This window comes from Balaenoptera musculus, chromosome 11, assembly GCF_009873245.2.
Source record: "Balaenoptera musculus isolate JJ_BM4_2016_0621 chromosome 11, mBalMus1.pri.v3, whole genome shotgun sequence".
Taxonomy (NCBI): domain Eukaryota; kingdom Metazoa; phylum Chordata; class Mammalia; order Artiodactyla; family Balaenopteridae; genus Balaenoptera; species Balaenoptera musculus.
This window is the reverse complement of record NC_045795.1, coordinates 38286354-38307466: the sequence shown is the minus strand read 5'-3', so window position 1 is coordinate 38307466 and position 21113 is coordinate 38286354. Positions and strand designations below refer to the sequence as shown.

The 21113-nt window shown below is 47.3% G+C and overlaps 1 protein-coding gene across 8 annotated transcripts in view; it reads left to right on the top strand.

Annotated features, from left to right (window-relative positions):
• BRPF3 (bromodomain and PHD finger containing 3) overlaps nt 1–21113 on the top strand; it is a 34869-nt gene that overhangs the window by 6584 nt on the left and 7172 nt on the right. For 3 of the 8 annotated variants that reach the window (XM_036870314.1, XM_036870313.1, XM_036870315.1), the window contains exons 3-11: nt 1916–2072; nt 4429–4560; nt 6899–7027; nt 7321–7633; nt 8374–8676; nt 10290–10799; nt 13693–13786; nt 17329–17426; nt 20246–20343. In XM_036870314.1, the coding sequence (XP_036726209.1) occupies nt 1916–2072; nt 4429–4560; nt 6899–7027; nt 7321–7633; nt 8374–8676; nt 10290–10799; nt 13693–13786; nt 17329–17426; nt 20246–20343 (1834 nt within the window). Of the gene's footprint in view, nt 1–1915; nt 2073–4428; nt 4561–6898; nt 7028–7320; nt 7634–8373; nt 8677–10289; nt 10800–13692; nt 13787–17328; nt 17427–20245; nt 20344–21113 lie in introns of those variants that run through there. The other 5 variants (XM_036870316.1, XM_036870317.1, XR_005021968.1 and 2 more) reach the window with 4 other exon arrangements.

Here is a 21113-nt window from a genome sequence, read left to right as displayed (position 1 = left end):
TTGCTTCTGTCACTAACTACCTGTGTGATCTTTGGCAAGTCACTTAACTTCTTTCAGCCTTAGTTTATTTATTTGTAAGTGAACCTACCTCATAGGGTTGTTGGGAGAAATAGATGAGATAATACAAGTAAAGCACAGTGCCTGGCAAATAGTAAGTGCTCAATAAATGGTGGCTTCTGCTGCTACTGCTATTTTATTATTATTCTTTTCCCCACCTGCACAAATGCCGTTGGGACCCTCCATGGCCAAGAGGTTGTAGAGGGAGGGGGCTGCCTGCATCTGGGCAGGTGTGCTTGGCATGGGTGTTGGTGGGGGATCTGTCCTTTGGGGAAAGGCCTAGGCCTTGATTTTGTAAGCTTGGCTTTGGGGCAGGAATGTCTGACCATGGAAAGGCGCAAGGCCTGGGTGAGCAATGTCTAGCCCAACGTGAACATCCTTCTTGGATTCCACCTTCTTGTTTAGCCATAATTGTCTTCCTTTCAGTGGAGTAAGAGGAAGAGAAGAAGCAGAGGAAACGCCACAGGAGCACTGAGGCCTTGCTTAACCAATTTCGGAACACAGATGGTGTAGCAGAGAGATCACGAGTTCAAATCCTGCCCGGCTTCACCATCTTATTAGCTGCATTAGTGACTTTGACAATGTATTCAGCCTCAGTTCCTAAGCTGCCTTTCCATCTTTTGTAACATGGGAATAATGTGACCCATGTTGAAGTTTGGGCATTATGGTAGAGACTGTGGGAGCTCATTAATTCCCTTCCCACTCCTCCCCGCTCCACGTGTTATTGGCTTGAACGCTGACCTCCAGACTTCTCTTTTGGCGCAGTTTAGCCAGCTAAATTTTAAAAAATTTTTATAAATTTTCATACAATTTTTAAAGCTTACTTTCTATTTGCAGTTATTACAAAATACTGGCTGTATTCCCTGTGTTGTACAATACATCCTTGAGCCTATCTTACACCCAATAGTTTGTACCTCCCACTCCCCCAGCCCTGTATTGCCCCCTGCCCCCCTGCCACACACTGGTAACCACTTGTTTGTTCTCTATATCTATGAGTCTGCTTCTTTTATGTTATATTCACTAGCTTGTTGTATTTTTTATTTATTTATTTTTTTTGGCCACGCCACATGGCTTGTGGGATCTGAGTTCCCTGACCAGGGGTTGAACCTGGGCCCTCGCAGTGAAAGCACCGAGTCTTAACCACTGGACCACCAGGGAATTCTCCTGTTGTATTTTTTAGATTCCACATATAAGTGTTACCATACAGTACTTATCTTTCTTTGTCTAGCCAGCTAAATTTTCAGATTCTCCATCCTCTTACATCTTTAGATCCATTTTTTTTTTTCATTTGGTTCAAAATTAGACATTTTTAGGTTACTGAGATTTTTAATGAAAAACCAGAGGTCAGACAACTCCAAAGGGTTGTATTTGGGTTCAGAAGGCAGTAGCCTGCTGTATTCCTACTAATTTTCCTTCCAGCTTGGCTGTGGACTACTCCCTGGTCTGGTGGGACCCTTAACTACAGGGGGCAGGAAATAGTGACCGCTTTGCCCACAGCTTATGCAAGTTCCTGTTCTCTTTTGCTGCCTTTATCAAGAGAAGAGTGGGGGTGTTGGGGCGCAGACCTGTGTCTCGGGAGTCCAGGACTATAGGGTCAGGGTTCCTGGGGGAGGGTTCTTTTGGAGGATCAGGACTGCAAGGTAGGAGGTGGAAAATCAAGTGAAATATCCCATGCTGAATCTGAGCTGCTTAACTTTGCTGTCCTTTTCAAGCCTTTCTCTGAGGTGAGGCATTTGGCTACTTTATTCTGTCTTCCTCTATAAGGTTCAGAAATGAACCAGGGGGTCTGAATAGGAGGCTGTAATCTGGGCTGCCTACTGACCCTGTCTTTCACTTCCCTGTGCCTCCTCTACTCAAGGTTGAACAAGATCTGTAGTGGTCTCTCCTTTCAGAGGAAAAACCAGTTCATGCAGCGGCTTCACAACTACTGGCTGTTGAAGCGGCAGGCACGGAACGGTGTCCCCCTCATCCGGCGCCTGCACTCCCACCTGCAGTCCCAAAGGAATGCTGAGCAGGTAGGTGAAGTAGTTATTTGAGGGCAGTGGAGGGAGGTGGAGAGTGACGAAGGAAAGATGGTTGGGGCAACCTCCCTGAGCCTTCTGCGGGGCCTTTGCCTGTAGCCATCACCTCTCTAGGTGGTCCATCCCAGGAGTGACCTCCAGGACTGTAGAGCTCTTCAGACCAGATAGCAGCCCTTCTAGATGAGAGAGGCTTGGCTTGGAGCAAATTCTAGGGGAGAGTGGAAAGCAAGCCCAGCTTTCCCTCTTCGTGGGGAAAACCCTTTAGATATGGCAGAAAGGAAGAAGTGGACTGAGTGAGAGTCAGGTGACCATGTTGTATAAGTTAGGAAAAGGCATACTTTCCTTAAGACACTATACTGCCATCTGCCTAAAAATGTTCCATAAAAAATACACTAACCATCTAGGTTGTAGCGCACAGCCTGCCCAGTTGGGGTGATCTTTTAGACATTAGCAACTGGAGTTGCTGCATGTTTAGTGTTTTCCGAGATGGTGGAGGCCTCCTGAGAGACTTTTAAAAAACATATTTAGTTCTCTCTGCCTCTTCACTTGTTCCATTACTTCTGCCTTTAAATATTCCCACACCATTACTCCAGAGACAAGGCAAGCCTTCCCATGACTCTGGTGCCCTCTGTTCTGTCTGATTTTACTTTTGCCTTTTGTAACTGAAGTCCTGAAGGGGAAGTGTATATCCAATCTCTCCTTGAAATGGTCTGCTTGCTCCCCTGTAGCTTCTTCTAGAACATCAGTGACCCCCTTCCAGCCCAGCAAGTCTTTCCTCAGATTCTCACCTTATAGACTGTTGGACTACATTTGACACCACGATCACTTTGTCTTAGAGCTTCTCTGTGACACCATTTCCCACCCCCTCTACCCCACTGACTGTACCCTGTGCTGATCCTAATTCTTACCCCTTAATGGTAACACTCCCAGGGGCTCTGTTGCCTCCCTGTTGGCTTGGAGAGCTTGTCTACTCTCGTAGTTGTCAATAACTGTGTAGCAGTAGCTCCAGGTTTCTTGTCTTGTCCCCTCCCTTTTTTCTGCCCTCAGTCCCTCTGGGGCAGAGGAACTATAGATGTCCGTGTAGATGCTGTTTCCTGAACTCAGATATTGGAAACCGAATTCATTATCTTCCTTCATCTCCGTAAATGTATTTCCCCATTACTGTCATGGAAGTTTCTTCCTCCTGACCTCAGACGTTGCCCACCTTGGAGTTACTTTTGGCTCTTTCCTCCATAAGGAGCTGCAGTTAATCATCCCCTGATCTGTTTTGGGGGATTTATCAGTATATGGCCCTTTATCTCCATTCCACAACTACCCTGCTCACCCATGCCCCCTTAATTTCAGCAGTAGCTTTCCAGGTGGTCTCCAGCCTCTAATTCTTTCTTTGCTTTACAACTGGTACTGTCTTACACACTCAACCATTTTCCATCCTGTCATTTCCTTTTCCAGAATATATTCCCCCTCTCCAGGCAGGCCACGTCCAGGCTTTTTTGCCTGGCATTTGAAGCTTCTTGCCAGCTGGATCCTGGGTCTTCCTTGGCTTTTGTGGTTCTCCAGTTTCTCTGCTTTGGCCAGCCCATTTTTCTCAACAAGTAAAGAATCACTAATTCTGCCTTCATACTTCTGCTTTGTGGTCCCTTCGGTTCCGAAAGAGGCCTTTCTTACTGCTTTCTTTATCCACATGCATCATTAAATGTGAAACCCTAGTAAGATTGCTCGTCCCAGGAATCCCTGACCTAACCCCAATCCACTGAGATCTTCTCTATTTTATGTCCTCTTAGCATTTTATATTCAGTTTATCCAATCAGTTTTTGTTGTATTTATGCTGCTGTGCCCTTGCGTATCAAACCCTGGGCCTCTTTCTTCCCTCAACTACACTGTAACCTCTTTTAGGGCAAGAATCACGTTTTTGGTGGTGGTGGTGGTGTTTTAAAGTATGTTCAAGTCAGTAAGCACAAGCTCGTAGTAAAAACTTCGCTTTGTTTTCTAGCCAAGTCGAAGCTCTAGGGTGAAATTCTTTCCACCCTGAGGTGTCTATTAGTTTCCTTCTGAAATTCTTTCCAGACCTGAGGATGCACAGCTGCTCTCTGGTGTCCCTGGAGGTAGGGTGAAGCAGTCCCAGCTCTCACCCCAGCAATGGTTATTGTGCTATAGTGAAGAAACATTGTTACAAGGCTGGGGAAGCCCAGGAGGAAGGGTTGTAGAGGGGGTGGAAGGGTCTCTGGGACCATGGGTCCAGGAAGGGGATGGGGCTCTTAGCTGCTGAGGCCCCAGGAGGCTTGAGCAGGGAGAGGACTTTGGGCAGGAAGGAGGCCCACAGCTCCTCTATCCTTTCCCTTCCCTCCTGCAGCGGGAGCAGGACGAGAAGACAAATGCAGTGAAGGAAGAGCTGAAATACTGGCAGAAGCTCCGGCATGACTTGGAGCGGGCACGGCTGCTAATTGAGCTGATTCGGAAAAGAGAAAAGCTCAAGCGGGAGCAGGTGAGGAGGAGCCCCCAGGGCTCTTGTTCAAGATCTTTTTCTCCTACTGTCAGTGTGGCTTCAGGAGACCCAGGAGCCCCTGCCTGGTGTCAGCTTTCTTACCTTCCTGCTCAGCACTATGGGCTCCAAGGCCTGCCTACTCTGCATTGGGTGTGGTGCTGCTGATGGCTTCGAACTTAGGGAGTTTAGCTCCTGGTGGCCTCAGGCATAAGCTTAATATCCTATGCCTATCCAGGGGCCCATCCCTGGAGTTTCTCATTCAGGATATCTGGGGGGGTGACGTGGGCGGGGGGAGCCTGGCCTTATGTTTTGGAGAGCTTCTCAAGCCATTCTTATGGGTATCACCTTTGACCTGGGAGCTTCTGGGGTTTCTCACTTGGCCTTTAAACACTTATAGTCTTGAATCATTTAAATTTTCCAACCTCTGTTCAAGGAGATTCTAAGCCTCTGAGCATGGGGAATGTTGAGGTAGGTAGTGTAGCATAGGAATTAGGAATATGAGCTGTGGCATCAGGCAGCTTGCGTGTTGGTTTTCTTTTTAACATCTTTATTGGAGTATAATTGCTTTACAATGTTGTGTTAGTTTCTGCTGTATAACAAAGTGAATCAGCTATATGTATACATATATCCCCATATCCCCTCCCTCTTGCTTCTCCCTCCCACCCTCCCTGTCCCACCCCTCTAGGTGGTCGCAAAGCACCGAGCTGATCTCCCTGTGCTATGCGGCTGCTTCCCACTAGCTATCTATTTTACATTTGGTAGTGTATATAAGTACATGCCACTCTCTCACTTCGTCCCAGCTTACCCTTCCCCCTCCCCCGTCCTCAATTCCATTCTCTACGTCTGCGTCTTTATTCAGACAGCCTGCGTTTATATCCTGGCTCTGTCACTTACTACTTGTATGACATTAAGTTGCTTAATCTCCTTATACCTCGAGTTTCCTTGACTATAAAATGGGGGTAATAATAGAACCCATCTCGTAAGGTTGTGAGGATTAGATGACTTAGTGTATATAAAGAGCTTAGAACAGTGCCTGGCACGTAATAAGGCTATAGAAGTGTCAGCTGCTATCATCATCATCATTATTGATACTCTTTGCCTCCCTGAAGTGTCTACGGCAGCACTCTGCACATGACAGTGAGCAAAAACTATTAATTGAATGCCAAAACTGTTCTGTCTGGTGCAGGAATAGCAGCTGTTACTCGCATGCTTCAGAGGCCTGGGTTAAAGATGTTCTTTCTCTCTTTCTCCAAACTCTGCTTCACTGTTCAGCCCCAGCACAAGCCCTTCTCTCACGGTCCTGTAGCCCGAGTTTCCACCGCTGAGACTGGGCAGCTCATGCCACAGGTGGGCATGGAGGACATCTCAGGACCTTGTCTATGGATTCAAACTGTCTGTGCTGTCCCAGGCCTGGTCCCACAGCTGAGCTTCTCTTCCCATTTCTGGTCCAGAGAATTGTAAGGGAAAACGAAGCAGGCAGGGGATGCAGGCAGGCCTGTTTTGATGTAGCCAAGAGGCAGGAACTTATAGTCTAATACACGGCTTCCCAACCTTTTTACATTAGGGCACACATGGAAAATAACATTTGTATAGCACACTGCTGCAAATATGTCAGGCTACTTGCCGCCTAAGGGGGTGAGCCTCGAGGCCCTGGTCACCCTAGGCCGACCTAGGTGGTCAAGGGCCAATTAGGTGGGAATTCTGGCCCAAGGGACATTTTATATCATCAGTGTGCCCCTTGGACTAAGTCAGACCTAGGTATAAGTCCCGTCTCTGTTCTTTTCTAGCCAGGTGACCTTGGGTTAGTAACTCCTCATCATACTCTTTTCAAACCTCAGATTCCATATTTGTAAAATGGAGATAATAGCAGTTTCTCCTTCGAGGTTATTGTGATGATTATCTGAGGTAATATAAGTAGAAAGGCAGTGTGGCATAGTAGTCAAAAGCACACACTGTGAATCCCAATCTGTCCCTTATTAGCTGTGTGACCTTGGGCCAGTCACTTACTTAGTCCTTCCGTGCCTCAGTTTCCTCTTTGTAAAATACCTCATTTGTGCCTATTTTGAACATTACTTGGCACTTAGTAAGGACTATAAAGGTATTAACTATTATTACTATAAGTTTTGGTATAGCGCTGAATGCATAGGAAATGTTCACAAAGTGGTAGCTGTTGGTGTCATTATTTCTAGGCTAAAAGTTCAGTGATAACTCCTCAAATAGTGGTCAGCTTAATATCTTGTGAAAATTTGTTGTACACAACTGGTGAAAGTCAAGTTATCAAGCAAGAGTTCGGTGCCTCTTTGGGGGGTGTCCTGATTTCTCCCTATCTCCCCGACAGGTCAAGGTCCAGCAGGCCGCCATGGAGCTGGAGCTTATGCCATTCAACGTTCTGCTGAGGACAACACTGGACTTGCTGCAGGAGAAGGATCCCGCACACATCTTTGCCGAGCCCGTCAACCTGAGTGAGGCAAGTTCCCCCCCTACTTCCTGAGCAGTGAGCCCCGCCTGAAATGGAAATAGGGTCTGAGCAGGCTAGGAAGGGGTTGGGCCACAGGGTGTACAAAACCTGGGGGTGTCTAGCAAGGCTAGTAGACTTGCCCACGGTGAGGGCTCAGCAGGCCAGGGTGGGCCAGGGCCCTGGGGCTGTGAGTGAGCCCGGCATGGCCGAGCCAGAAAATGGGGAGGCAAGAGTGCCGCTGAAGGGTGCGCCTGTTTGGCTAGTAAATGGTTGTTGTAATTGTACAGGTTTTATATGTTTAGGTTCCAGATTACCTGGAATTCATATCCAAGCCAATGGATTTTTCTACTATGAGGCGGAAGCTGGAGTCCCACCTGTACCGCACCTTGGAGGAGTTTGAGGAGGACTTTAACCTTATAGTTACCAACTGCATGAAGTATAATGCTAAAGACACAATTTTCCACCGAGCAGCTGTCCGCCTGCGGGACCTGGGAGGGGCCATCCTGCGGCACGCCCGGCGGCAGGCAGAGAACATCGGCTATGACCCCGAGAGGGGCACCCACCTGCCCGAGTCACCCAAATTGGAGGACTTTTACCGCTTCTCCTGGGAAGACGGTGAGAAGCCTGGACGGGCAGGGAGGAGAGGGGCCAGGAGGAGGCACAGGGATAGAGCCCAGAGAGCCAGGGATCAGGATGGGCCTTGGGGCTCTAGGGTAGACTCCAGGAGCAAAGCTGGGGATAGGCACAGGCTGGGGTACATGTGCTTGTGGCTGGGATAGTTCCAAGGGTTAAAGTTAATTCCCTGAGCACTTCTTGAATAGTAGGATAAGGGGAATCAGGTACTAGCTGTCTGTCTGAAAAGCTAAAGATTCACCAAGGGTCTTTCTCTCCTGGACTCCCTCTGTGTGGCGTTGGAGCATGGGCAGCAGGAGTGCAGTGCTGGTGTATGTCTGGCTCATTCAGAAGAGTGCAGGTAGAGCACCAGAAAAATGGAATTGCCTCCGTAATTCCCTACTCTGCCTGCCCTGCTCTCTGCTTCTCGATGGCAGCAGCCAAACAGTCACTCGGGCCGGGGGATTGCCAAGCTGCCTCGTGCCTGCTCCACGGAGCCCGTGATCGTGACTGTGAACTGCTTCCTGCAGGTGTTTCCCAGATTCTGACCTTGTCCCTGTGGCTGCCCTCCTGGGAGCGGTGTTGCCAGGGCCAAGGCCCCACAGTGACGCTGCTGGAAGCCACTGGCCCAGGCACTCCAGGAGAATATTTTGCATCCGAAGGAATTGGCCCCTGCCCTTCCCTTTGCCCTGGGCTGGTCAGGTCCTTCAGCCCCTTCTTCTGTCCTCTCTTCTCCCTGGCAGTGGACAACATCCTCATCCCAGAGAACCGGGCCCACTTGTCCCCAGAGGTGCAGCTGAAGGAGCTGCTGGAAAAACTGGACCTGGTGAGTGCCATGCGGTCCAGTGGGGCCCGGACCCGCCGTGTCCGCCTGCTACGCCGGGAGATCAATGCCCTTCGGCAGAAGCTGGCACAGCCGCCACCACCGCAGCTGGCATCGCTAAACAAGACTGTGTCCAATGGGGAGCTGCCAGCAGGGCCCCGGGGGGATGTGGCTGTGCTGGAGCAGGCCCCGCAGGAGGAGCCAGAAGACGATGGGGACAGAGGTGAGAGACAGTCACGGGCAGGCCAGGGGCTGCGGGCCAGGGTAAGGGAGGGTTAAGCTGAAATCCCGTAGTGGGAACATCCTTCCCCAACTCTAGGTGTGACCCTCGTGGGCAAGCAAAAGCCCTGGGAGGGGTCACACTTTCATGCATACCCAGGGATGATACTCAAAATATTTAACAATACGTAGAGACCAAAATTCATCCGTCAGAGTAGATGTTGGCTGTTATATTGGAGGGGGCTCCTGAGGGCCTCTGATGCAAATATTTAGTTGTTGGATTGTGAGTGGGTTCAGGGAGTTTCAGACGCTGGGGCCCAGTAGCTGTTTACTAACTTGTAAAGAAGTATTTCAGTATTTTGCACATGGTATGGCCATGTTGCACATACCAGTTAAATATTAGCTCAACTTATACCATCATGTAGAAAGGCTCTTAGAGCAGGTTAGGTTGTGGTGTGGGGGAATAGAAAAGAAAGAAAGACCCTAAGGATGGTCTGGGCTCATGGCTTTGACCCCAGCTGGCCAAGTCTACAGGCCCATCCCAAGCAGAAAAGCCCAGAACTGCAAAAGACAGCTGGGGGAAGTGATTCTCAGAGATCCATGTGCCTTACCTGAGTTGCTTTCCATCCTCTCCGCTTCTTTGGGGACAGAATTGTCTCCCTCTTACCAGCCCTTGGATCTGAGCCTGTAGCTCAGGAGGGCCTGTCATCCACACAATCAAGAAGGTTGGGAATTATCTCCAGAGGAAAAGGGGCCAAATTGCAGGGAATGGCCCATTTTATTTTAGGTTGGAGGAGAGCAGGGATGTGGCTGAGAGGTCAGATTTAGCATTAGAGGGCTTCGTGTCCATTGTGACCCTTCCCAGCTTCCCATATGGCAGTCAGCATGCCACTCATATCCATCCCCACTCCTGGGCTAAGGCAGTGCAGAGTCATGCCCATTGGACCGGCTGCAACAGCTTCTAGAGGTTTCAAAAAATTTCTAGGCTTCATCTCCCAGAAATTCAGATTAGGGAAATCTGAGCTCTGTTTTGAAAGTCTCATTTTTTAAGGTGGAGGTTGAATAGACATGTTCGGGAACCACTGATTTAACGTCCTTGCTCTCGTTTTTTCATATCTGTAAGCTGCTTCTTTCTGCTTGTCCTTCTTGCTTCACTTGTGATATGAAGCAAAATACATTGACAGATGGGAAAACACCTGGGTCTAAAGAGAGTTGTAGACCCCTAATCTGTGAGGCTGAGACTTACCTAATTATTGATTAAGCAGGGGGCTTTGGGCTCTCTTGGGTGTAGGGCAGTGGTTTATAACCCTGACTTCATCAAACTCACCTGTTAAAAAAAAAAATCCATCATTAGCTATTTGGTTTCATTTTGTCTGGGGTGGGACCTCAGCATTGGAATTTTTAAGAAACTACCTAAGTGACTAATACATAGCCAGGGTTTAGAACTACTAGTGTAGACACAGCTTAGTCCTACCTTCTCTTCACCTTAGACCTGAGATGCGTCTCAAACCTTCTAATACCCTATGCTCTTGGTTCTTAGTTATCAGTGTCATTATCTGGCTTGTAGGGGCAGACTTTTTCTAAAATGTTCAAGCAGGTTCTCTTTTTCTCTAACAGATGACTCCAAAATGCCTCCCCCACCAACCCTGGAGCCTACTGGGCCTGCGCCTTCCTTGTCTGAGCAAGAATCCCCTCCGGATCCCCCAACTCTGAAACCCATCAATGATAGCAAACCTCCAAGCCGATTCCCAAAGCCAAGAAAAGTGGAAGAAGATGAGCTTTTGGAAAAATCACCTCTGCAGCTAGGGAGCGAGCCCTTGCAACGCCTGCTCAGTGACAATGGCATCAATAGAGTGTCCCTCATGACCCCCGATACATCCCCCGCTGGCGCCCCACTCAGTGGCGTGGGCCGTCGCACATCAGTCCTCTTCAAGAAGGCCAAGAATGGGGTTAAGCTACAGAGGAGCCCAGACAGGGCCCTGGAGAACGGCGAGGACCATGGCGCAGTGGGCTCTCCTGCGTCTCCCACCAGCATCGAGGATGAACAGCACTCCCGGAAGCGGCCGAGGAGCAGGAGCTGTAGTGAGAGCGAAGGGGAGAGGTCCCCCCAGCAGGAGGAAGAGACAGGTGACCTCGCCTGTGACTTCTCTCGCTACTTCTCATCTGCTTTCCTGCTTTGCCTTGCCAGCCAGCACCTTCCCCAGTCAGCTGCCTCCCTAATGGCCCCTGTGGATGCCAGTAGTAGCACTGAGGACTCCGTAGCTCACAGTTGGGCCTGGTGCACGAGTAGTGGCCTGGGGAAATGGGCTTTGAGCAAGTGTTTTGAGAGGGCCAGCTTGTGTCTGGGGCTCTCTTTGGCCCGGAGCAGCATATAAAGCTATATATGATAAAATGGTTCCTACCTTCATTTTAGTTCATTTATTCATCAGATATTTATATCAGGCATTATTGTAGGCACTAAAGTGTAGGGGGGAAAATCAATAAATAAAACAGACAAGTCTCCTCTCTCGTAGGGGAGGTAGACTAAAAGCAAATAAGTAAATTGTATCTCATATTAGAAGCTGTGGAGAAAAGTCCAGCAGGGAAGGGGGGGAGAGGGGATGCTGAGGTGGTATTAGAAAGGGTGGCCAGGGGAGGCTTTCTGAGTAAAGAGCTGAAGGAGCTGAAGGTGTGAGCTCTTTGGGTATCTGGGGAAAAGACGTTCCAAAAAGATGGACTAGCAAGTGCACGGGCCATGGGGGTGGAAACATGCTTGCATGTCTGAGGAACAGTGAGGGAACCTATGTGGCCACAGCAGAGTGAGCCAAGGGATCGTAGGTGATGGGGTCTCAGAGGTAGTAATAGGGGCTTGTCACTAAAGAGTCCTTACTGCATGTCCAACACAAGCTGGTCACTGGGGAGCAGTAAGTCAGACTCAGGTCCAACTCTGAGAGTTTACCATCCAGTGGGGAGACTAGATGGTGTCCTGAGGTGCAGAGATATCCCAGTGCTGGACAGTCTGTGGTTATGTGTCAGGTGACAGCACTGCTAGAGGTGTTCAGGGAATAGGAACTGGGGGAGTTGGGAAGGCTTCATGAGTAGACAGTACCTAAGCTGGCCCTGGGGATGAGGACAGACTAGAAAGGAACAGAGGGCTCGGGCCCAGGTGTGTAGAAACAAGGACAGAGTCCCTGTGAGGGACAGTTTGGAGAGGGGCTTCCCTCTCCAAAGTGAAGAGGAGCATCAGGAGCCAAAGCTGTGGGCAAGGTGGACCTGGACATGCAGGGCCTCCATCACCAGACAGAGTTGTTTAGTCTTGGTGGGATATGGAAGGCCAGCTCACTTGGCAAGGAGGGGCCTGCTCTTGGCTTTTGCTCCTCATGTCCTGTTATGTGGTGGCTTTGGGCTGTGTGGTCAGCACATGCTTTTCTCTGCTTTTCTGTCTTCCTACCTAATACTTTGTTTCCAGCAGTACCTTCCTTTCCTGTCTGGTCCAAGCTTCCCTGTAGTAGGGCAGTTGGGTGTTTATATAGAGTCAAGAGCTTGAGGCCTGGAGTTAGGCAGACTTGAGTTCAAATCCCATCTTCTTACTAGCTGTGTATCCTGGGGCATATCAATTAACCTCTGTGAGCCTATTCCTTATTTCTAATATGGGGCTAGTGACACCTTCCTTGCGGGGCTCTAAGGATTGGAAGTAGCCTATATAAAGCACTTGGTATATAGCAGTAGTTGGTAGCAGTTATTGTTGTCATCCTCTCAGTTATATCAGGCACAGCCAAACAGCACTGAGCACTAAAAATGAAAAATCCTGCTGTTGGGAAATAGGTCTAGACATCAGGCTCATCCAACCTGAGAGGGCCCACTGCTTGGGGGCTAGAATCTGTTTCTCCTCCACCATCCCAGCTACCTGGTACCCAGGAATATTTTTGCACAACCTTAGTGGAGTTTCTTAAAAGCAGGTGTTGATCCTTTATAGATGAGGCACAGTAGGCTTTGGTGATTTAAATTGAGGTCATAATGTTAGAGGCAGAGCCAGGTGAGGGTCCAGATGTGTTGGCTCAGACACCTGCTCTTACAGGTGTGACTTGCCTCACAGTTTTCTGGCTAAGGTATATGTGACTTAGAGCTCTTGGCTCAGCTATCAGACTTGTGGGATTCTGGATGGTGGTTGGGAATTGGATAGATAGAGAGGAGAGTTGAAGCTTTCACGGCAGGTGAGAGTCTTGTCCCTGGGATGACCAGACAGTCTTCATTTGCCTCTGAAGGGCTCGCTGCTGTAAACAGACCTTCTCTCATTCATACTTAACAGCATCCTCCATAAGTAAGAAGGTATTACCTTCACTTCACGAAAGTAGAAGCCAAGGCTTAAAGAGGAAAACGGACCCATATTTCAGAGCCCAGTCTAGAACCCAGGGAATCTGACTCCCCATCATCCCAGGAAGGTCTGGTCTGCCTTAGATCTGCTGAAAAGTTCCCCCCATCCTCAACTTTGACTAGCTCTGCTAGATATCTCAGGGTGTGGTTGACACAGTCCTTATCCGGCTCCAGCCTCCCCTGACACCATCCCAAAAGAATGAAGCTAGCTATTGCCAGCTGTGTGATGGATAGGGTGTGTGAGTGTTTATCTGAAGAGGCAAGGTGGGTGGGCTTCCCAAGAGGCAGAGGAGACTCCCTGATAATTGAGGCTTGAAATTAGAAGCAGATCCAGGGACTTGTGAACCAGCCGGAGTGAGGAAATCTTGGTATTTCCCATCGTAGTCAAATGACAGTAACTGGAATGAGCTATGGGCTATTTTCCTTCAACTAAACCCAGAAGGATGGGAAGGTAAATGCAGTGTCTGCTCACTGCCCTAACCAACATTTCCCCCAAACCTTTATCAGGTTCTCTCCACCACCCAAGACCCATTTCCCAAAAGGAGGGACCAGCCATCCTCTCCACCCCTCCTTGCTGAGCCCTCCCAAGGTGGCTGCCTCACACTGCAGCATTTGTCAGGGGAGGGGGCGTTTCTACACTAAGGCTCACTTTGTGTGTCCTTGGCAGGTGTGACCAACGGCTTTGGAAAACACACTGAAAGCGGGTCTGACTCAGAATGTAGTTTGGGTCTCAGTGGTGGACTGGCATTTGAAGCTTGCAGGTAAGAACACTTGTCCCAAAGCTTTGTTTGCAGCTCTGCCACCTCTCCATTTATTTTCCTTTCAGCTGCTGATTGAACCTCCTCCTGCTTATCTCAGTTTTTTTTCTTCCCGCACCCCTGTTATTTCCGGAAGCCTCTCATCTGTGACTCTGGTAGCTCCTAGGAAATGTTGTGACACTTGACTGTCAGGCCTGATCTGACTAGGGGGAGGAATGGTGCTGATGCTTTACAGGGTTTTTAGAGCTGAATTTGGCTCCAGAGGGTGGGGACACCCTCTGTATTGCCCAGTGAAGTTAACATTTGAGCCAATCCCCACCCACCCCCCGGCCCATTTAGATAACCCAGTTATAGACATGGTTTTGCCCTTTGCCTTTTGGGGCATCATAGCAGTGGCCTCTTTAGAAGTGTGGTGTAGGAAAAAGAAATGGGCAGATAGGAAATTTGGAATTGCCTTTTAGTCTGAAAAAGGCCCCAGCTCTTCTACCATCTTTGAGCTGGGAAGGGATGGGTTTCTTTTCTCATTCTTTCACCTGAAGGGAGGATTTCCGAGACGAGAACCTTCAAGTTTCTTCCACGTCTAAGAGTTTATTGAATCTCTGCTCTGTGTTACTGTATGCTCTGCAAGACACCAGGGAGTATGGGACTCTTGGAAATGGGAGACTTTCGGTGCCACAGAAGAAGAATGACTTGTCCTGAAGGCTGACCTCATGGTCCCTCCACATGGGTATTGGATGGATTCTGGGTTCAGAGCAAGGGAGGAGAGGTCCCAGGGCAGCACCAAAATACTATGTGTCTGTGTTTGAAGTGCTTCAAAGGCTGGCTGGGTGTAGATTCTATTGGGTTCTCACTCTACACTGGTGCTGGGCTCTTGGAGGCCCCCAGATGCCCCCTTGGGCCTGGACTGCTCCCCCGCTGTAGCAGGGCCCAGCTTTCAGTGGCTCCTTACAGATTTTCTTCCCCACCAAGCCTCAGAAATGTCCTAGCTGTCTCCCTCCATGTTGCAGCTCTAGAGATATAGGAGTGGATGGGAAAACACAGTTACCAGGCATAGAGAAGAGACAGAGATTTCAAAGTCTTACAGGATGCTTCTAGCCCGGTCCCGGGTTGGAGTTCCTGACTCCCTTCAAAGATAGGGTGCCTGGAAACCCAGTTCATTGGGGTGGGGTAGGGGTGGGGTTATCAAACTGTCCCCTCTTAGTCCTTGACTAAAGGTAGAAGGTGTGTTCGGCCCCTCCCTCCACAAAGGGTGCTCTTCCCAGCTGTAAGCCGCAAGGAGCAAGCCAGGCCAGGCTCTGGTTAGCCCACCCGTTCAGACTGCTTGCCTTTCTGCAGAACATGCCAAAGCCACCAATTTCTCTGGGGCCCTGCTCAGTGTGGGAACAATGCCCTTGGAAGGTGTTTCCTCTTTAACTCAGTGGTTCTCAGTAGAATTTCGCGGTTTAAAACAGATTCAGGACTTCAACTACAGGGTTTTTTTTCTTTGTCTTTGTTTTCTTTTTTCCTACATTGTGGGGGTAAGTACATAAAGGAAGATCTTATTAATTAGACCAGAATCATATAATCGCAGAATAAAGAACCTTGAAAGAATTTCTGGTCACTAATCCCATCCCCTTCCCATCCCGTCCCTGGGTTTATCTTTTCTAATGATCTTCTGAGCAGTTTGGAGCTGTACCCGCTTCTATGGGTCACTCATTCAATTATTAATTGAGCACTTACTGTGAGCCAGGTACTGTTCTAAGCCCTGATAAGGTGTCTGTTCTCAAGGAGCTTATCATCTAGAAGGGAGAGATAAATGTTAAGCCAGTAAGCAAAATAATTATAGATTGGGCTGTCTGCTTAGACCTGGGTAACTTAGAGAGAGGGCTGAAATGCAGGCCATGATCGAGTCACTTGTGCGTTTTTCTATGAAACGGGAACATATGGACCTAGTTTTGGTGTTACATCCTATCTCATTGAGCTCAACCTTCTCAGAGCTCATCATCTGATAGTATAACGTCGGTAGTTTATAATATTAAAGTGAGACATTAAAATTTACTGCCGTTTATATAATAATATTTACTATATAACTGCTATTTATTGAATACTTGGTGTGTTCTGTACTGAGTGCTTTCTGTGTATTAATCCATTAAATCCTCACAGCAACACATGGGGAACACAAGCCTCAGAGAGGTTAACTTGCTCAAGGTCACAGAATGAATGAGTAGAAGAGTGAGGTTCTGAACCCAGGTAGTCTGGCTCCAGAGTTTCTCTCTTAACTGCTTGGTTGTGCCCTCCTCTGTTGTATTTGGAGATGTCTCCCCAGATCCATGATGTGAACTTGGAGAGGCTTTCCTAATAGAACTACCAGTACCTTACATTTTTATAAGGACTCAGATTCTTTAAGTCCAGTGGCAGATTTTTGTAGGGTGCATGGGAACTGAATCCTGAATGTGAACTGGGTGTTGTTTTTTTCCCCAACAGGTCCTCATTTTGACTAGCAGGAAGAAAGCTCCCAACCTACTAGTAACTGAAGGATTATGATTCATCAGGTTCTCATTGTGCCAGGTTTTCTGTATAAGACCATGATAAAGTCAGTTATGATTCAGTAAAGCAGGAGTACCCTACCCTCCAACCAGTCTTCACCCTGGCCTCTTCGTGTCCCATTAGGGGTTTCTTAAGCACTTTCGCTCTATTGCAGGTTGTTGACTTGTCTTATAAGCACTTTTTTTGTTGAAATAATTATATAGCAGTAATATTTTTTAAAGTTTGAATGGGAAAAACCCATAGCCACATCATTCTTGCCCAGAGGCTTCTGTGATTGTACATTAGAATTGCATTGGGAGCAATTTAAAAATACTGATGCCTCGGTGGGTTCCAGTTATACCATTATTCTTGTATTACTGTTCTCATTTTTGCCTATTACCTTCTAGTCTTTGTCTACTATATATTTTTTATCTCTTTACAATAGCCATATTTTTAAAAAACTGGTCTGCTTGGTAGTTAAAAAAATCCATCTCTGTCTAAGAAAAACGTCACACAAAGTAGAAGTGAGACGTGGATTGTTTTTCCAATTTAAAAAGTCTTTTCTAATTAAGGAAGTAAGGCATGTCCGTTATAGAAAATTTGGGAAAGAGGCAGATTTTTGTACCTCAAAAATAAATTGGTTTCTAGAGAAGCAGTGTGAACCAGAGAGTTAAGAATTCTGGGCAGATGTGAGACAGGCCCTCTTCATGGCCAGGCTGCTTAGACTCTGGAAAGATTGACAAGTGCCTGGGGTGACCTTCCCCCTGGATGAAATCCAGTATCCCTGGGCAGGGGAGCAGGCCTCTCTTTCCAAGTTCAGTCCTTCCACATGGATGAAATGTTTCCTTAACCTTCGTGGGAACATTCTGGTCAGAAGTATATCATGGGTTAGTATGAGTTTTTAGGGGAAGGTGAGAAACCATTCTCCTTGAAGGGTTTTTGCAGCTCTGCTTCTAGCAGAGATGGGAGAGCAGGAGTGGATGTGTTACTCACTGAAATTGTTCATTTCGCTCCTCTCTCCCTCCCTGCTCTATATGCAGTGGTCTGACACCCCCCAAACGCAGCCGAGGGAAGCCAGCCCTGTCTCGAGTGCCCTTCCTGGAAGGTGTGAACGGAGACTCTGACTACAACGGCTCAGGTGAGGAGTGCTGTACAGGTGCATCTTGGGGGACCAGGCCTTCCAGAGAACCAGTTCTGCAGGCTGCAGCCAGACCCTGAGCTCCTCCGAACCTGGGGGCACTGGTCAGGGAAATGGCCCTTCCTCCCAGGTCATTCATACTCCTTTTTCTTTTTTTTTAATTCATCTTATTTTGAATAAGTAACACATACCATGGTGACAAAAATCAGAAACGTACAAAAGGGTGCATAATGAAAAGCCAGTTCTCCCCTCCCTAGAATAGCCACTGTTAGTGGCTTCTTTTGTGTCTTTCCAGATGTAATCCATACGTACACAAACCAAAAACTTGTGTGTATATTTAAAAGAGTGAGCAGAGAAGCCTAACATGCACATTCCTCTAAACCATGCCTTTTTTCAGTTAATACTATATCTTGGAGATTCTTCTGTGCTTTTTATTGGCTGTCTAATGCCCCATTACATAGGTGTGCTATCATTTACTTAGCTGGGCCTCTGCAGATGGACATTTAGATTGTTTTCGTTTAACTGTCATAGTCAATGTTGCAGTGAGCAACCTTGTACAAAGATCATTTTGTATCCCTGGGGAGTATATCTATAGATATACTCTTGCTGTATTGAAGGAAGTATGCATTTGTAATTTTGATAGATATTTCCAGTCTGCCCTCACAGGAGTAATATGATATCCTGTGTCACTGAATTTCACACATAACCCTGTAATTTCATGTGATCCAATGCTTCTACTCCCTGCTGGAGTAGAATGGAGACATTCTACTCCAGCAGGTCCAAACAGTAAAACACATGGATCTTATCTCCTCGGACTGAAGGAATAAAGGACAGGGCAGAGCCAAAGGAGAGGCCTGGGTGGTGCTCAGGTGGAGCAGGTGCAGGGCTGGCTGTTCTCTGAGCACACCTCTGTCCAACCCTCCTATGGGGGGTGTGCACTCTGGATGCCCTGTCTTTGAAGCTTCCATCTAACACTCAGCCTTCAGGGCTTCTCTTCCCCTCTTTCCTTTTCCAACTGCTTTATTTTCCCTTAGCATCAGTTTCTTTTTCATATGTGTGTTGATGAATGCATGCCTGCATGTTTCATTACTGTCTGACTGTCAGTGCCCAGAAGGCAGAGCTTATGTCTAGGTTAATTTGTACAGCATCTAGTGCAAAACTGGGAGCGATTGGCACGTACTCTGTGCTTCTGGTGGTGACATTTTATTCTTATTTTTAAAACCACGTAATTATTAAAATGATGCCGAAGGAAATTTAAAAAGGAAACTGACCTTCCACTGTTGCATCACCTTAACACAATTGTCTTCATTTCTCTTTGTTGCCTTCTATTTATTTCAGGCACGTTTTTAACAAAATGCTAATCCAAAACATATGCTCTTTCATATTCTGCTTTTTTCAATGTTATCTTCCAATCAATGCATTATAATTTACTTGTTTCATTGTTAGAATTTGGTTATTTCCAACTTTTAACATTATACGTAATGTAGTGAACCCATATTTTTGTTCAAAAGCCTCTTATTCATTTTAAAAGTTATTTTTCTAAGAACAAATTCCCAGGGAAGGAATTTACTGGAGTAGATTGTTCATACTTTTTTTTTTAACGGCTCTTGAGACTTACCGCCAAATTATATCCTGAAAGGATTAGACTGGTCTGCAGTTTCCTCAGCAGTATATGATTGCACCAGTTTCCCCGCGGCCTGCCTCTTCAGTATTGGATTTTGTCTTTTTGTTGTTATTGCTATTGATTTAATAGACAGAAAATAAGACCTCATTATCAGGAATACACTTTATAAAAAATTATATGTGTAGATGGTAATGTTTCCTTAGGAACATAATTTCTACTCTGTGGAATTTGGATCTTTTCCTTAGTTGAGTGTGGTCACCTCCCTGTTGCCAGCTTATAGACTGGGGAGGGGAAGGGAGGTTCCTCTGTGTGCTCAGAGACATTTGTGAAGTACCCATCCATATGTGCTAATGCATTAGGTGCAGAACAAAGTAAGCCGAAGAGATGTGGTGCCTGCCCCAGGCAGGACACCCTGTGTAAGGTTCTGACAAAACAGGCAAGAAAAGAATCTGCAGACCTGCTTGGCTCTGCTGAGTGCTGTGCAGCCAGGTGTCCTGGATAGCCAGGTATGGCCTTGCTAAAGAACTCATTTAGCAAGTAGTTTTACTGGGATGTCCATCCCAGGCATCTTTCTCCATGAAGCCTCCATCATGAGGCCCACCAGTCAGGGAGGCCCAGAGAGCAGATAGTGGCTTTGCCAAGATGGGTTATAGTCCTTCTTCCTGGTGTCCTGGTGATGAAGCAGTTATATTTTTCCAAGGAACATCAACCTAGGGTTCTAGTTCAGAGGTCAGAAAACTGTAACCTGTTGCCTTTTTGTAGGGCCCACGAGCCAAGAATGGTTTTTACATCTTCAAATGATTGAAAATCAAAAGAAGAATGATATTTTGTAACACGTGAAAACTACACAAAATTCACATTTCAGTGTCCAGAGATAAAGTTTTATGGGGATACAGCAGTGCTTGTTCATTTACCAATTGTCTATGGCTGCTCTCATGCTACAGTAGTAGAGTTGAGTAGTTGCAATGGAGACTGCAAAACCTAAAATACTTACTATTTGGCCTTTTAAAGAACAAGTTTGCTGTCTCCTGATCTAGTCTTAAGAACTAAGGAGAGGGTAGGGAAGAGGAAGGGTGGAGGGGATGTTGCTCACTCATTCCTGGGCTGCCCCAGTCAAATGGAGGCCCCGGTCAGGCCTCCTGGGCACCATTCCATGCCCCCTTGGGCACTGTCTCCTCCCCTCCCCCACCCCCAGGCAGAAGCCTCCTGATGCCCTTTGAAGACCGTGGAGACCTGGAGCCCCTGGAGCTGGTGTGGGCCAAGTGCCGAGGCTATCCCTCCTACCCTGCCTTGGTGAGTCTACCTGATCCTCCTCCCTCCCCTGGGTGGTCTGGCCCCTGCCTTGCCTTGGGGGCTTATCTGATTGGATCAAGCCAGCAGAGTGTGATTGGGAGTCAGGGTGCCTTTAGCTGCAGAAGGGAGGGAGGTTTTATCCCAGCCGGGGTGGGTCACACCAGCTAGACTCCCAGCTTAGGGCACTTAAAATAGGTTAAAGTATGCAGACAGAAGCTAGGGCTCTTAGCGATTTAATAGCATATATTTATTTGCTAAATAAAAAAAATTATTATGCAAAAAGTAATATGTGCTCATTGTAGAAAATTGTAAAAGCTGTTAATAATGCTTAGGTGTTTTACTTAATGTCTGTCATGCTAAGTTCTTGAAATGCTGAGGAAGGTATGGTTATTCTCATTTTGTAGGGGAAAAAACTGAAGATCTATTTGCTACCATGGTCATCTAGCTATTAAGTGGCAGGGTTGGAATTTGAGCCCAAGGCTCAAAGTGTGTGATGTCAAAGCCTGTGTTCTGAGCCACTGAGTTCAAAATCACCCACAGTCCCATCTATTCAGAGATTATCTCTTGATGTATATCCTCAGCCCTTTTTTTTCTGTTTAGTGCATAAATATGAGACCGTACTCTGTTTAACCTCCCCTTCACTTAACAGCACACCATGAGCATGCATGTCTTATGCCATTAAACGTTCTTCATCAGCAACACTTTCATTACTGCATCATCTTCAGTCGTATGCGTGTACCTTATTTTAACCATTCCCTAGTTGGTCATTT